The sequence below is a fragment of the Hylaeus volcanicus genome, chromosome 4, assembly GCF_026283585.1.
Source record: "Hylaeus volcanicus isolate JK05 chromosome 4, UHH_iyHylVolc1.0_haploid, whole genome shotgun sequence".
Lineage (NCBI taxonomy): Eukaryota > Metazoa > Arthropoda > Insecta > Hymenoptera > Colletidae > Hylaeus > Hylaeus volcanicus.
In genome coordinates, this window is record NC_071979.1 from 25797463 (window position 1) to 25810222 (window position 12760).

At 43.8% G+C, this 12760-nt stretch overlaps 1 protein-coding gene across 1 annotated transcript in view; it reads left to right on the forward strand.

Moving 5' to 3' along the window:
* The window catches only part of LOC128874705 (zinc finger protein 624), a 49298-nt gene that overhangs the window by 30191 nt on the left and 6347 nt on the right, over positions 1-12760 (forward strand). The window contains exon 7 of the mRNA XM_054119680.1: positions 10076-10273. Coding sequence (XP_053975655.1) covers positions 10076-10273 — 198 coding nt within the window. The remainder of the gene's footprint in view (positions 1-10075; positions 10274-12760) is intronic.

Sequence of the window (12760 nt, forward strand, 5' to 3'; positions counted from 1 at the left end):
TCTCTCTCTCTCTCTCTCTCTCTCTCTCTCTCTCTCTCTCTCTCTCTCTCTCTCTCTCTCTCTCTCTCTTCCTCACTCTCTCTTCTGCTCTCGCCGACTTACAGCATCAGCGCCAAATGCGGGACTAACAAACCACTCCCCGGAGATGGGCAGAAACGAAATTCCCGTTTTGTTTGTCCCCGCCAGGGCCGCCTTTGATTGGGATTCGCGCGTTAATTTCTACTTATTCTGACGCACGGTCACGTACCCAGCTAATCAACCAGGGGCTTTTCAGGCCGGATAGCCTGACGTTTCGCCCGTACGACCGTTTGTCCCGATTTGCTGTGCCCATTCGCGCCAAATCCGAACCCCATCCGTCGATGGACACCGTTTTGATCACTCTCAACGCTGCGAAGATTTATGGATGGAAGGAACGAAAACGTATCCACCCGATGCTAAAGAATTTTATTGCTAATCGATAGATCGATAAAGGTTGGAAAAATTTCGACCCTATGTAAAACAAAGGAAGAAACCGAAAGAAACAAAGTATGATACGTACAAAGTGCGCGTATATAGTGAACTATCAAGTTGCTCAGAAAGTTCGTGACAAATTTTTAAGTAAAATTCAAAGGCGCGTCACGAAAATATTGATGCCTGATTATTACCACCTCATAACGTGTTCAGTGGTCTATTATTGGGCGCCACAACAAAGCTATCCACTAGAACAAATTTACACGTGAATTCAGTATCGTGTAATACGATAGTTACACGCCACAGCGTTAGGTACCGCAAAGTGGGCAATGGTATTGAACTAACGCCAGGTAAATCAAACGTTATGGTTGCGTTTGCTGTAGGTGTTCCTGTATCGGCTGTAAGGGTCGAATTGAGCCAATTAAAAGTGTCAAAAAGAAATAAGTAAACACTTCCGTATGGGCTATATCAAGAGCCATATTTCTTTTATAAGATGCTGCATTTTCAGCTGACTGCCAAAAACATGATTAACTAATTCATTCGTTTTGCCTTGGGCGCCAAGATTTAATACGGTCGTGTAATCTAGGATATTATTTTGATAATAAAAAGTTATATTAAATTTGCGTTTTAAAAAGAAAATTTACGATCTTCTTTCGCAATAATTCGTGACTGAAGATGCTATAAACTTATCCCTTGAGTAATTGCAATCAATTTAAATTACGAGACATTTGGTAGTTGACAGTGAATGGGATAATAGCTTTCTGTAGGTATCGTTATCCTCTCGAACGAATACCTCTGGAGGTTATGCGGGCTGCGACACTAGCGCCGCATCCTTGACGCTCGTAACTAAGCAAGATCTAAAAAAAATCGCTGTCTAATGGGTTTGCTCTCTAGTGTTCTTAAAAATAACCGAACACGAAACTCCGTTTCGATTGTTCTCAGCAGGACCACCTTCGGTTGGGATTTCGCGCATGAATTTCAACTTATTTTGACGCGCAGTCACGTACAAGCTAATCAAGTTGGCTTTTCGGGGACGGAGAGTCTGATGTTTCGGTCGTTCGATCGTTTGTCCCGATTTGCGCTCACGTTCGCGCCAAATCCAAACGATGCCCGCCGATCGAGCCCCGCTTTGACCGGTCTCTCGTCGAGGAGATTTATCGCTGGAAGGGTCGAGAGGATCGGGAACGCTGTTGATCGGCCCGTGTAACGCGATTTCTCTGCTCGCGTCAAGCTTCTCCAAGAATTGATTGCGCGCTCCCAGATATATTCTCCGGTTTGCGAAAATGTGAGAAATCTATAATTAAAGGTGTGATTCGTCTTTCGAGCTTTTATCTCGGCCGGAGTCGGGCAATTTATACCGTTTAAACGAAGCGTGAATCATGCGTCGAACCGGTTCTCGCCTCGATCACGGTAACGTTGACGAGGGGAGCACCGTTGGAATTCGTTTCGAGTTGAAATCGACGTTGAACTGACAATCCGCCGTGGTCAATTTTAATGATGTAGATGGACGAAAGTGTAGGAGAATGGTTTCCGGAATAGACGAAATTCATTATGCTTTTTATTTTATAAGTTCTAAGAGACCAGGTTTATCTGTTGCATTTTCTGGATACATAGTGTTTCTTATATGCTTGCAAAATTGTGTTTAGAAGAATTTAACATTGACAAGACTATGAGACTCTAACTGAGGCGGTGCTTGAATAAAAGATCAGAGATTTACTCGCTTCATAGATCATGTTGTGATATTATTATATACTGTAACTCGGCAGAGACTCTTACTAAATAAGAAAAAATAAATAAAAACAGTGTTTAGTATGAATCCATACCATCATAAACCTTTTATGTTAATTTTGATTCCGTTGCACCTTTATTCATATTTATTTTAATCAAAATGAAGACTCAAACCGAACCGTTGAAACATTGTATCGCCTCGTCATTATTTAGGAAAAAAATTCCTATAAATTCCCTTTATTATTTTGGCCGCCTAAATCGGTAAAATTGATCACAGTGCAACCGGTCGGATCGTCGGTGGTCCCCGATTTCGTGTGCGTGTTCGTCCAGCGAGAGCAAAAAGTTGTTTACAGGGATCGAATCAAACGTGGAATTTCGATCGAAGGATCAAGCTGGAGTGCACGTTCCAATCGTTCGATACAATTTGACGCGAACATCGTGCATCTCGACTCAATTAGCGCGCGCCGACGTTTCTCTCTCCAGGATGCTGTTCGCGTTACATCCCAGGCATGTCTAACATGCGCCAGCAGAATCTCCATATTTAATTATTCATTTCTTATTAAAATACCTATGTGATCGAAAGTACCATTCTTCAATATCGAAAATACGCGAAAGTACACGTGAGATACAAAACGCGCGCGATTATGCAAAACTGAATACTGGATATTATCGTATTAATTTGTAAAATACATTGTGCATACATGTTGTATGTGTTTGTTTATATCAATATACTCTATGGATGGAAAACGTGCAATATTTACAAGTCTGTGGATTTGTTTTGTTAATTATACATATGCACGGATCTATCAGATCGAACTAGAAGACAAAAGACGAAATTCGTAATAGTACGAAATTTGTAATAGATCGTCAGGGCGAAGATGAAAATTACAAAATTCGTTTTAAACTATCAACGTTGTAAATATGTAGTGTATAAAGTAAAAAGATTTTCATAATTTGGAATGGGAACCAGGAATAGAATTTGAAGTGACGCGAATGCGTTAACTACACTTTCTTGCAACGCTTATTCGTCACCCGTTTCTTATTCCCGTGAATATAATCGTTTTCATTTCAATTCCACGCCAAGTTTGCTGTCGACCGGCTAAGCCTGAAAAGTGTCCTCCGATATATGCCTGACATTGGTAGATTAATTGTACATCCGCGCTAGACGACACGCCATCGAAGTGCAAATTAGTCCTCGAGCAAAAGTGAGTTCGAGGAGGTGTACGCGGATGCACGCATCGAATGCTAAAAAAGTCGAAAGAGGGAAATCTCGATGGAATCTAACGAGCAAGGAGGAAGAATCTCGATGACTCTACGTCGAGAGGGTGCTTCGCCATGATCAAGATCGGGTTCCGAGGAAGACGGATAGAGAAGGGAAAGGAGTCAGCGATGGTAAGAGAGGACCTCAGGATGGAGGAAGATGGAGGCAGGTGCAACCTGCACCGGTGCGGGAAGGACGTACGGACGTACAGACGTACGAACGGACGAAGGTGGGATTGAGTTATGACAGCGTTTGCTCCAGGGGGCCGGCTCTGGACCCGACGAAGCGGATATTCTTCTTATTCTTTATTTCTTCGTCTGCGGCCCCGCCGTAGGAACCGTCGGCCATGCATCACCTTCGGTTCACTCTGGTCCAGCCTCCTCTTCGGCATCGTTCCACGGCCACACCACCATCACGGCCCATCACGATCCCACCTTAGCCATCGTCCGCTGGAAACGTTGATTCCACCCACCGCGGCAGCCTGAGACTCGGGACTTGGACTCTTCGAGTATTTGCCTTTTAACCATTTCAGCTCGCCCCGTATCGCGTCGCCTCCGATCCACTTTCAAACGACCCATGCACGATCCCGATTTCCTCCAGGTTTCGCCACATATTTCGCCTTCGCTTGCGAGACTCTTTCGAAGTTGGTTCGATTTCGGAATTTGTCCAGAAAGTAAATCTCGGGGGGGCATCCGAGTGCAAAGGGTTAATAATAATAATACGAATACAACAAATACGATAACAACAGCAAAATAAAAATCAGAAAAATGGAGGCAAGCACAACATACCGATATGTACCATTTTATACCATATTTTACACCGTTTGTACATAGTAACGAGTTATTCCAATGTCTAATGGATCGAGTGAAATTATTATCGGCAGATGGTACTGTTTTTAACATCGGAAAAGACGATATTACTTGCGAGTACCCCTAATGTAACCTAATATATTAGGTATTATAATAGGTACGCATCGATAGTATAAATATAGATGTTAGTCGTGACTCGAAGTTTTCTATTTCTCGTATCCATAACGCGGGTCTCGAGTAGGTGGAGGAGAATAAGGAAAGGGGGGGGAGAGATTCGAAGTCAATCGGTTCGAAGTCGACGAGACTCGAGGGATCGAATAATTCAACCGAGACGCCGGATTTCTCGTGGAAAGCGAAAAATTCGTAAATTACGAGGAGACCGGTGTATTTCTTTCGTTGGACGAAAAGAAGGCTAGTCCCGGGGATACGTCGGTGACAGAGTCGAAGAAAGAGCACGGGCAGAGAGTCGCTTGTAAATCATTCGCGGTAATAAAGATCCACTTGTCGTGGGCCAGATATTTATGAATCGCCCTCGGTCGCTCCGCGCCAGAAGAGAATCGGCTTTTAGCTCTCTCGTGGCTAGTCGGAATGAACGATCGTCCGATTTCGAGATAATCGAAGAGGTCAGGGGCGGAGGGGACTAGGGCGCGGAGAGGACTTAGCACGGGCAAGGAAAGATGTCGGCGAGTAGGAAGGCGAGAAAGGCGAGTAGAGGAAGACGAGTAGAAGAAGACGAGATCTCGAGGAACGACGGGGACGAGCGAGGTCCGAGGAAGGGGGCATGAGTCGAGGCGGAGGAGGACGAAGAGGAGGAGAGACACGGACGAAGAGAAGAAGTTCGGAGTCGACGTTCGTTGTAGAGGCCGCAGACCGACGGGACCGAGAGCCAGCGAGCGAAGGACCGCGAGGCCATAAATACCTCAGCGCGTTCAGCCAATTAAAACAAATCATTTTAATGCGCAACCTTTTTAATTAATGCCCGTGCTCGCTCGCTCCCATCCTGCTTCCCTCCTCTCGGATAGTACACGATCGCTTCACCAACGGCCCCGCCATTCCCATCCCAACAACGATCGAGGCTATATTAACCTGTACGTCGCTCGGATCCTGGCTGACTTTACCTTCCAAACGCGTACTCGCCCGCTCGATCTATGACCGAAGCTGCCCCCGCTCGCACGCTCGCTCGCGATTCGATTCGATTCGATTCGGACGCCCGAACTCCCCAGCGCTCGCCACCGTTAACTCCTCCGTTTTAATTATACGAATTTTCGCCTCGTGATTGCCGGGGACTGCGTGCTCTTATCTGCGCGTCGATCAGCCATCATCGCCGAGATTTATACCCGTCGATCGCCCGAGAACCGACGTTAACCGGCCGCCATCGGAACACTGCTAAACACGCCGAACCACGGTGCCGGTGGACCCGATCCAAAGATTTCACTGACAGTTTTATGTTTCTTTTCGCTCGTAAATGATGTCGGAACGAAATTTCACTGGAAAAATGTTGAAAAATAATCCCTTTCTGGGTATATGTGTTTATTATCGTCGGAGTTGGTCACTTTTAGAGCGATATTATTTTAAATATTATTTAAGTAACGCGTTATTTTAATTTGGAATTAGGTTTATACTTGCGATCACTTTGGAAATAGCTTTCAATTTACTTAGTGAGAGTCTAAGAGCCATTCACAAAGAAGATATTTATATAATATAAATGTAGCGCAATATATATTTCTGATACTGTAGCATACACATAGAAACCACTGTTAAAATATATTCCATTATAAACTAACGATATACAAACATTCCATCCGGCATCCTAAAACATAAATTACTGAAAAGTATATTCATCAATTTTCAAACGTTACCCGTCATCTCCACAACATCAGTTTTCGACAGTTGAAAGTAATATTACGAAAGGTAACTTTCGCCCGGTATCGAGAGTCATAAATAACGAAAAGTAAAATCTGCCCTGCACGTTTGGTTCCACCCTCCATTTTGGCCTCGTCGGTTTCATCTTCGTTCCGTTCTTTCGTTCTGGAAGAAGACGGAAAGAATCGCGGTTGCGTCCGTGGATCCCAACGCAACGAATCGCGTCCGTTATCGACGACCATAACGACGATCGCACCGACGGCGGATTAGACTTTTAAATGACCCCGAGCCACGGCCCCGGCACATATTTCACGAGATGACGGTGGACGTCGCGCTAAATCATCCGGAGTGACCGCATCCGCTTGCCCAATCGGCCCGAGACTCTTCTTAACGGCCTCTTGTCACGCCTGCGACATTCCACCGAAACACACGCCTGGAGAACGCTCCTCTTTCCCTTTCCTACGTTTTGTCTCTCTTTCGTCAATGTCGTTGCCGCGAGACGCGCTTTTGTCGGTCGCCATATTAATATTGTTCTATCGGGATTCCAATCCCTCGGAATGGCTCGACGACACGGGATTTCTCGATGCCATAATTCACCGGTGCGACGCGTTCCCAGTCGTCCGGCTCGACGTCGTCGTTCTCGATAGATTTTTAGGCAAATTAGCGTTTCGATATCGTATTGTCTCCGTCGCTCGCAAATGAAATCCATTCTTTGTTAGATGTGCTGAAGAAAAGTCGAGTGTCGCGATGCAACGTCGTTAACACGTTGACCGCGGGTCTTTTTTTGCTGCAAGAATTTCACTTTTCTGACTACGACTCTGAATTGTCATTACTCGATATCAATAAACAATTTACAACGTATTAACTAATTACTCCATTTTTCATCGCTATTATTTTGTACAAAAATTATATCAAGTTAATGTCCTTAAAGGATGCTGTTACTTGTCGTCGGTATCTCCTTATTTATTTATCTTCAATTCGACATATTTTGTTCAGAAGAAACACGAATATAAATCGTCCCACGACGTCCATCAATCTCAAGGCGATGTTTTCATGCTACATCATTGAGCAATTTAATTATGAAGATTTATTCACAGTCTCAGCGGTCACCTCTACGGTACAGGGTTCAAAATAACTCGAAAACTGAAAATGTACACGAACGTGCTAGTTTCCTTGTAAAGGTTAAGCACGCCCACTAGATCGTTCATCCGTCAACACTTCGTATAACTCTTCCTAGATTTGTATCTCTGGATCTCTTCCTAGATGTAATCGTACGTGCAATACCTTCGAGATTAGGTTTCAAAACAGCCTCTGGCTGTACCTCGTGTTTACGCAAGGATATTCTGTTTTATATGAAGCTATGAAAGCGAAAGCTAACCCCCACAATTTCTCCGCGTATGTATGAGTTAATGAAACCAAAAAATTAAGCTACATAAATAGCTAAAGCCAAAAAACAAATTACCGATAAATGCTGACAATCGAAACAAATAAAGATAACTTTCAAGGTTTCTCAACAAAAAGTTCTTAATCAACTTCAGCTTCCGACAGCATAAGGGTTAAGTTTCAAGAAACGCTCTAAGAATAAGATTATTACGTGGATTTGTTTAAAAATACGAAGTCAACCACCGTGTCAGTCGTTTAGACATACATTTCAAAGTGGCCACCGCAACCGCCGTCTCATTCTCACCCCCTATGTGAAAAATTAGAGCACGTCCGGGTCATGTACACGGAGGAACTCGAACAAGAAGAGCAAGGAGCAACGAGTGGCATTGCGGCTAGCTGGTGACTCGGAAACGTACACTTGCAGAGGACTACCTGGACGCAGGTGTACGAGATGGTACGTCCTAAGCTCGTGCGAGGGCGTGTATATCCTGACATTGTAAAAGTTGCCGTTACACTTGCGTAGCCAATTGGGTAGGCCGGGACTCCCTCTAGGACGGCCCAGATCTCGTAGCCTCTTCTGGTCCCGGTGTTCCCTTCTCTCTGTCCTTTCCTTTCCCTTCGTTCCTTTTCTGTCCTCTTTTTCTTCGATTTCCTGTCCTTCGTTCTCTCCACGGTTACCTCTTCGTCCGGTCTGTTGGCGCGCTCGTGGAGTCTGTCGGTATCGTCGAGCTGCCATCTCGAAAAATCCCGATCCGTGTCCTTCGTTCTGCTACCGCGGTAGGTTTCCCGGCACGGTGACCACGCTTGCCGGTGCTAAGATCCCGAGACAGCGGCCTGGGGAGATACGTAAGTGAAGATCGTGGCTACCACGCTCGGAAATTTGCTGCCGATTTCGATAACATCGACGAGCTTTTAGTTTTATACTAGGCCCCGAAGGATCCCGGTATACACCGACGTCCTTGCTGCCGTTTTCATCCTCGTTACGCGCGTCATCTCTACCCGGCAGTCACGCAACCTGTTCCCTGTTTAACTATAAGGGCTCACTCAGGGACTGTCGATCGTCCCAACGAAGTTGCTGCAGGACTAGTAGGGGTGGTAAATTATGGTGTCCTGTAGCAGGCGTTCCTGGTTCAAGGACCTCTTTGTTGCTCGAAGCTATAAGTGCTATATATGTTTACGTATAACGATTACGAATCAAGAAAAAATAACTGAAAAGGAAATTCGAGTCCAAGTTTTTGTGAAAATATTTTCTTTGTACAAATTTATTTTTGGTTAGACCTTTTTTTAGTAATAAAGAAAGACTAACGTGTTTTTACTATTGTACACAAGTTTCATCCTCATCAAAAGGCTCCCTCTCATCTCTCATCTCTCGTCTGAGTCTCTAGTCGGTGCAGTGCCCAACTATCTCCACCGTTCAGCCAAATTTCAGCCCTGAAATTCTGTCAATCGAATCGAAACGTGAAAGAAGAGCAGAAATGCGAGAGCTCCGGAGTGGTTCACTCGATCTACGTGCCGGGAGTGAGTTCAGTAACCGTATAGATCGTCACCTCTTGACAGAAACTATTTAAAGTGCAGCTCTTGTGTGCGCTCGCCGGCAGGTTGATATAGGATGCAACAGCTGCGATCGGATCGTACGGCGTGCGAACAGCCGATGGTCACACGCGTACCATGCATTCGTGGGCACCATTGTGCTGTCTTATTACGCGCTGAATTTAACGAAAACGCGGTTCTTTAAGCCGCAAAATCATTATTCTCAACACCGCGCGTCCTGGCTGGACGCGGTTACTGGTATTCGAAAAATTATACGAATCCCGTGAAATACTTTCAGCGCGCGCACCGTGTATGCGTGGCACGTGACAAGGAGCTCCTTCTGTAACTACTTGCCTGTGTTTCCTCCTGATCGCGGGTTGGACCTATTCTGAACAAATTAATTTCGAAAATGAACCGTTGAGAAATATTAGATTACGTAGTTTCCAATTATCTTGAAACGAAATTCTGGCCTGACGTACATGTTCAAGGGTGGTAGTCTGGAAATTATCATTGAAAGTCCATACGAAGTACCACGAGTCGGACTTTATGGACCAAATTCCTTACCACGAGTCTCACTCGTGGTTGTAGACCAAAGGGTTAATCCAGATATTTCATGGAGAGTAACGTGTAAAAGAGGGATTGTACAAATCGCTATTATTTATTTCAATATCAATTAATTATACCTGGACGTGGCGTACCTTCGTGTAAAATACGTTCTGCGAAAGGATTAAAGCAGGCATGTCAAATTCATTTTACCCCGGGGGCCAGTTTGCACTCCGCAACCATATCGCGGGCTGTAGACGTATATAATTATTGTAACGCAATGAAAAATATTTTAAAAGCCATTTTTCATTTATACCGATTCTAGTCATTAGGTACGTCGCCCTGTCACGAGCAAACGCACCGTGTATGGATAATAATTTTTAATCCGCATCCGAAACATGGACTTCGCCGACAGGCGTGTTTTGCTATTGAAAAATGAAATACTAAAGCTTCTTTTGGAGTACATTTTGTACCTCGTGACTTTAGTTTACTCTTCTTTCGGTTTCAGACACGCTCTGCGACAACACATGCTGAGGCACGCCGGGAAGAAGTACAAGTGCGGACTTCCGGGGTGTCCGACGGTGCTTCGAACAGCCTCCGAATTGAAATCACACAGAAGCTTGGTGCACGACAGCTCTTCGTCCGAAAGACGGTTCCACTGTTCAGATTGTTCTTATGCGGCTAAAACGAAAACGCAATTGCGCAGGTATGTACAGAATAACCTTGTGCTGGTCTTATCGCAGGATCTACTAGCTAACGGAAGCAGGCAACCTGTAGTAACGTAACGAAACTTATCACAGAAAAAGTTGATACCGAAAGGAAAAAAATTCTGTTTTATCGGTGTAATAAATTATGATTTTGATTGGTAAAATGGTTTGAGTAAAAAGGATGTTTCCAACAGCTCTTCAATTCTGTTTGCATGATGTATGCGTACTGTAGAATATTATTAATTGGAACTAAAGGTAGAAATGTAAATAGAAGAAAACCATGGCAGTAACGATTGTAACGTATTTATCCTATAGACGGCACGATGTATTGCACGGGCAATCAGATACTAAGAATAGTGTATAACTTATTATAGATCATGCTGTCCGTAGAATAAATACGGTACAATCGATAACAGGATGACTTTCTTATTTTCAGTTCTACTGCCACGTTCAATTAAAATTCTACAGCACACTTACGTCAAACACATGGAACTGTATCGCACATCCACACTGAATATATTTACAGAATACGTATAAAATTATACATATTCATTCATTATAACATGTTCTCGCCTGTCTTTGGAGGATCGGGGTAGTTGTAACCCAAAGACAAACAAGATAAAGTACACGTTTCAATACTTTTCAATTCAAAGTTTACAAGATGTATGTCGAAGTGTACACAGGCTCTGTTGAGTTATGCCATCATTTTTCAGGTATTTCCGGTAGTGGAATTAAAAAATGTTTTGGACGAACGGTTATCAGTTCTCTGTAAGCTACGCGTTCGCATATTTTTAAACCTGCGGAAATTTACATAAAATTTTTATGTTAAAAATGTAAAGGTCACCTTGTTATATGGAGTTAATCGATTTGTGCAATGAGCGGCCCAGTTGGCGGCATAACTAGACGGAAAGATTCTGTATATTCGCGTATTCAAGTCTTAGCTGTTTAGATTCTACGTTAAAAATTCCCAAATATTTATTTATTTTCGAAGGGTGAAAATAGATGTCGGTAGCCCATAATCGAACAAGGTGAAACGTATTACGGTTTAACGCTAATGTACCGACTACCAGCGATTCGCTTGAAGTACAGTGCCGATATCGCGTCTGCTCGTAGGGAACGTTGGGATTCTAGCTCCGACCACCGATATTATTGACATTAATTCTAATCGAGAATCTCGACGGGAATGGCCGCGAATCCTACGCCATTAATCGCGCTCGTGGACTCGCGTATGTAGGATGCATGATCGATGTCTTCGAGGAAGTAGGGAATTAATTGCGTTGGCCGCGGCTAGTCGGTGCGCGTAAGCGATCGCTCGAACGCGAACGGTCAAAGAATCTCGAGTATTATCGATATAATTTGTTTCGTACGAGCGATAAATCGTTGACCGTGCTTAATGGGAAAGCGCTTGAGCGCGAGCGCGCGATTCCTTTAATCGAGGAATCCTCGCGGTGATTACGCGCCGGGATTTCTTATCCGCGAACAGATTGATTCTTAATTATCTACGGCTGGGGGGGGGGAAGGGAGGGGCGGGGCAGGTAGAACGGTAATACCAGAAAATATGCAACGCCCGTTTGTCGCGAGCAACGCACAAAAGCGAGAGATTCGACTTAAATTGTGCCTTATTAAAGCCATTGTGCGGTGGAAGGTCGCTAATAAATTTCATCCCCTCCCTTGATTCGACGTTTTATTTCGTTTTGTTTCTGCTTTTCTGTTTTCTTTCTTCTCTCTCCCTTCGTATATAATATATAAATAGTGTAGAAGCATTGACGTCATTAACCCTCTATGGACCTGTGTAACATTCAGGTCGCACGTTAATACATTTTACCAAATAATTTCGGGTTCTCACAAGATGACGTATACGTCTTAACTATACGAATGTCTCTGATAATCAATAACAATATTGATAACGATTGGCAGCACCGTCAACATGAAATATAAAAGTAAATACCTTGCAGGTTGCCTGCAGTAAACAACATTCGACCTGTAGTGGGTTGGTTGTTTAAAATAATTCTTCATGTATGGATGCATCATGTATGTTGGTTACTCTTTTCACATACGTCAGTGGTAATTCCAATTCATTCATGCTATTAAATTTTTGATAAAATTTTATGAAACGTATGAAGTCGTTGACACGGTAGCCATCATATTACATTCCATAATGTGTGGTTGAAAGGCAGAGTGGTGCATCAAGAAAGTTTTCGTACCTAACCCTAGAGAGACAGAGACCTAAACCAGACTTAATCCGCACCTAATCCAGATCACCCTTTATCCCGTAACATAGAGTTACATTCAAAGTCAGAGTGAATCACCGAGAAAGTTGAACCGTAACCTTACCAGCTTCCTTTTATTTGTATTTGATTTGGTTACTCCCAAATCTTCTGATTTAGATCGTGCTCTATTAAGGACGTTACACGGCGAAAGTTCGCTAATAAATTTCATTCCCGTTTGATTTGTCTCTTTACCTTGTTTTCTTTGTCCTCGTTCTG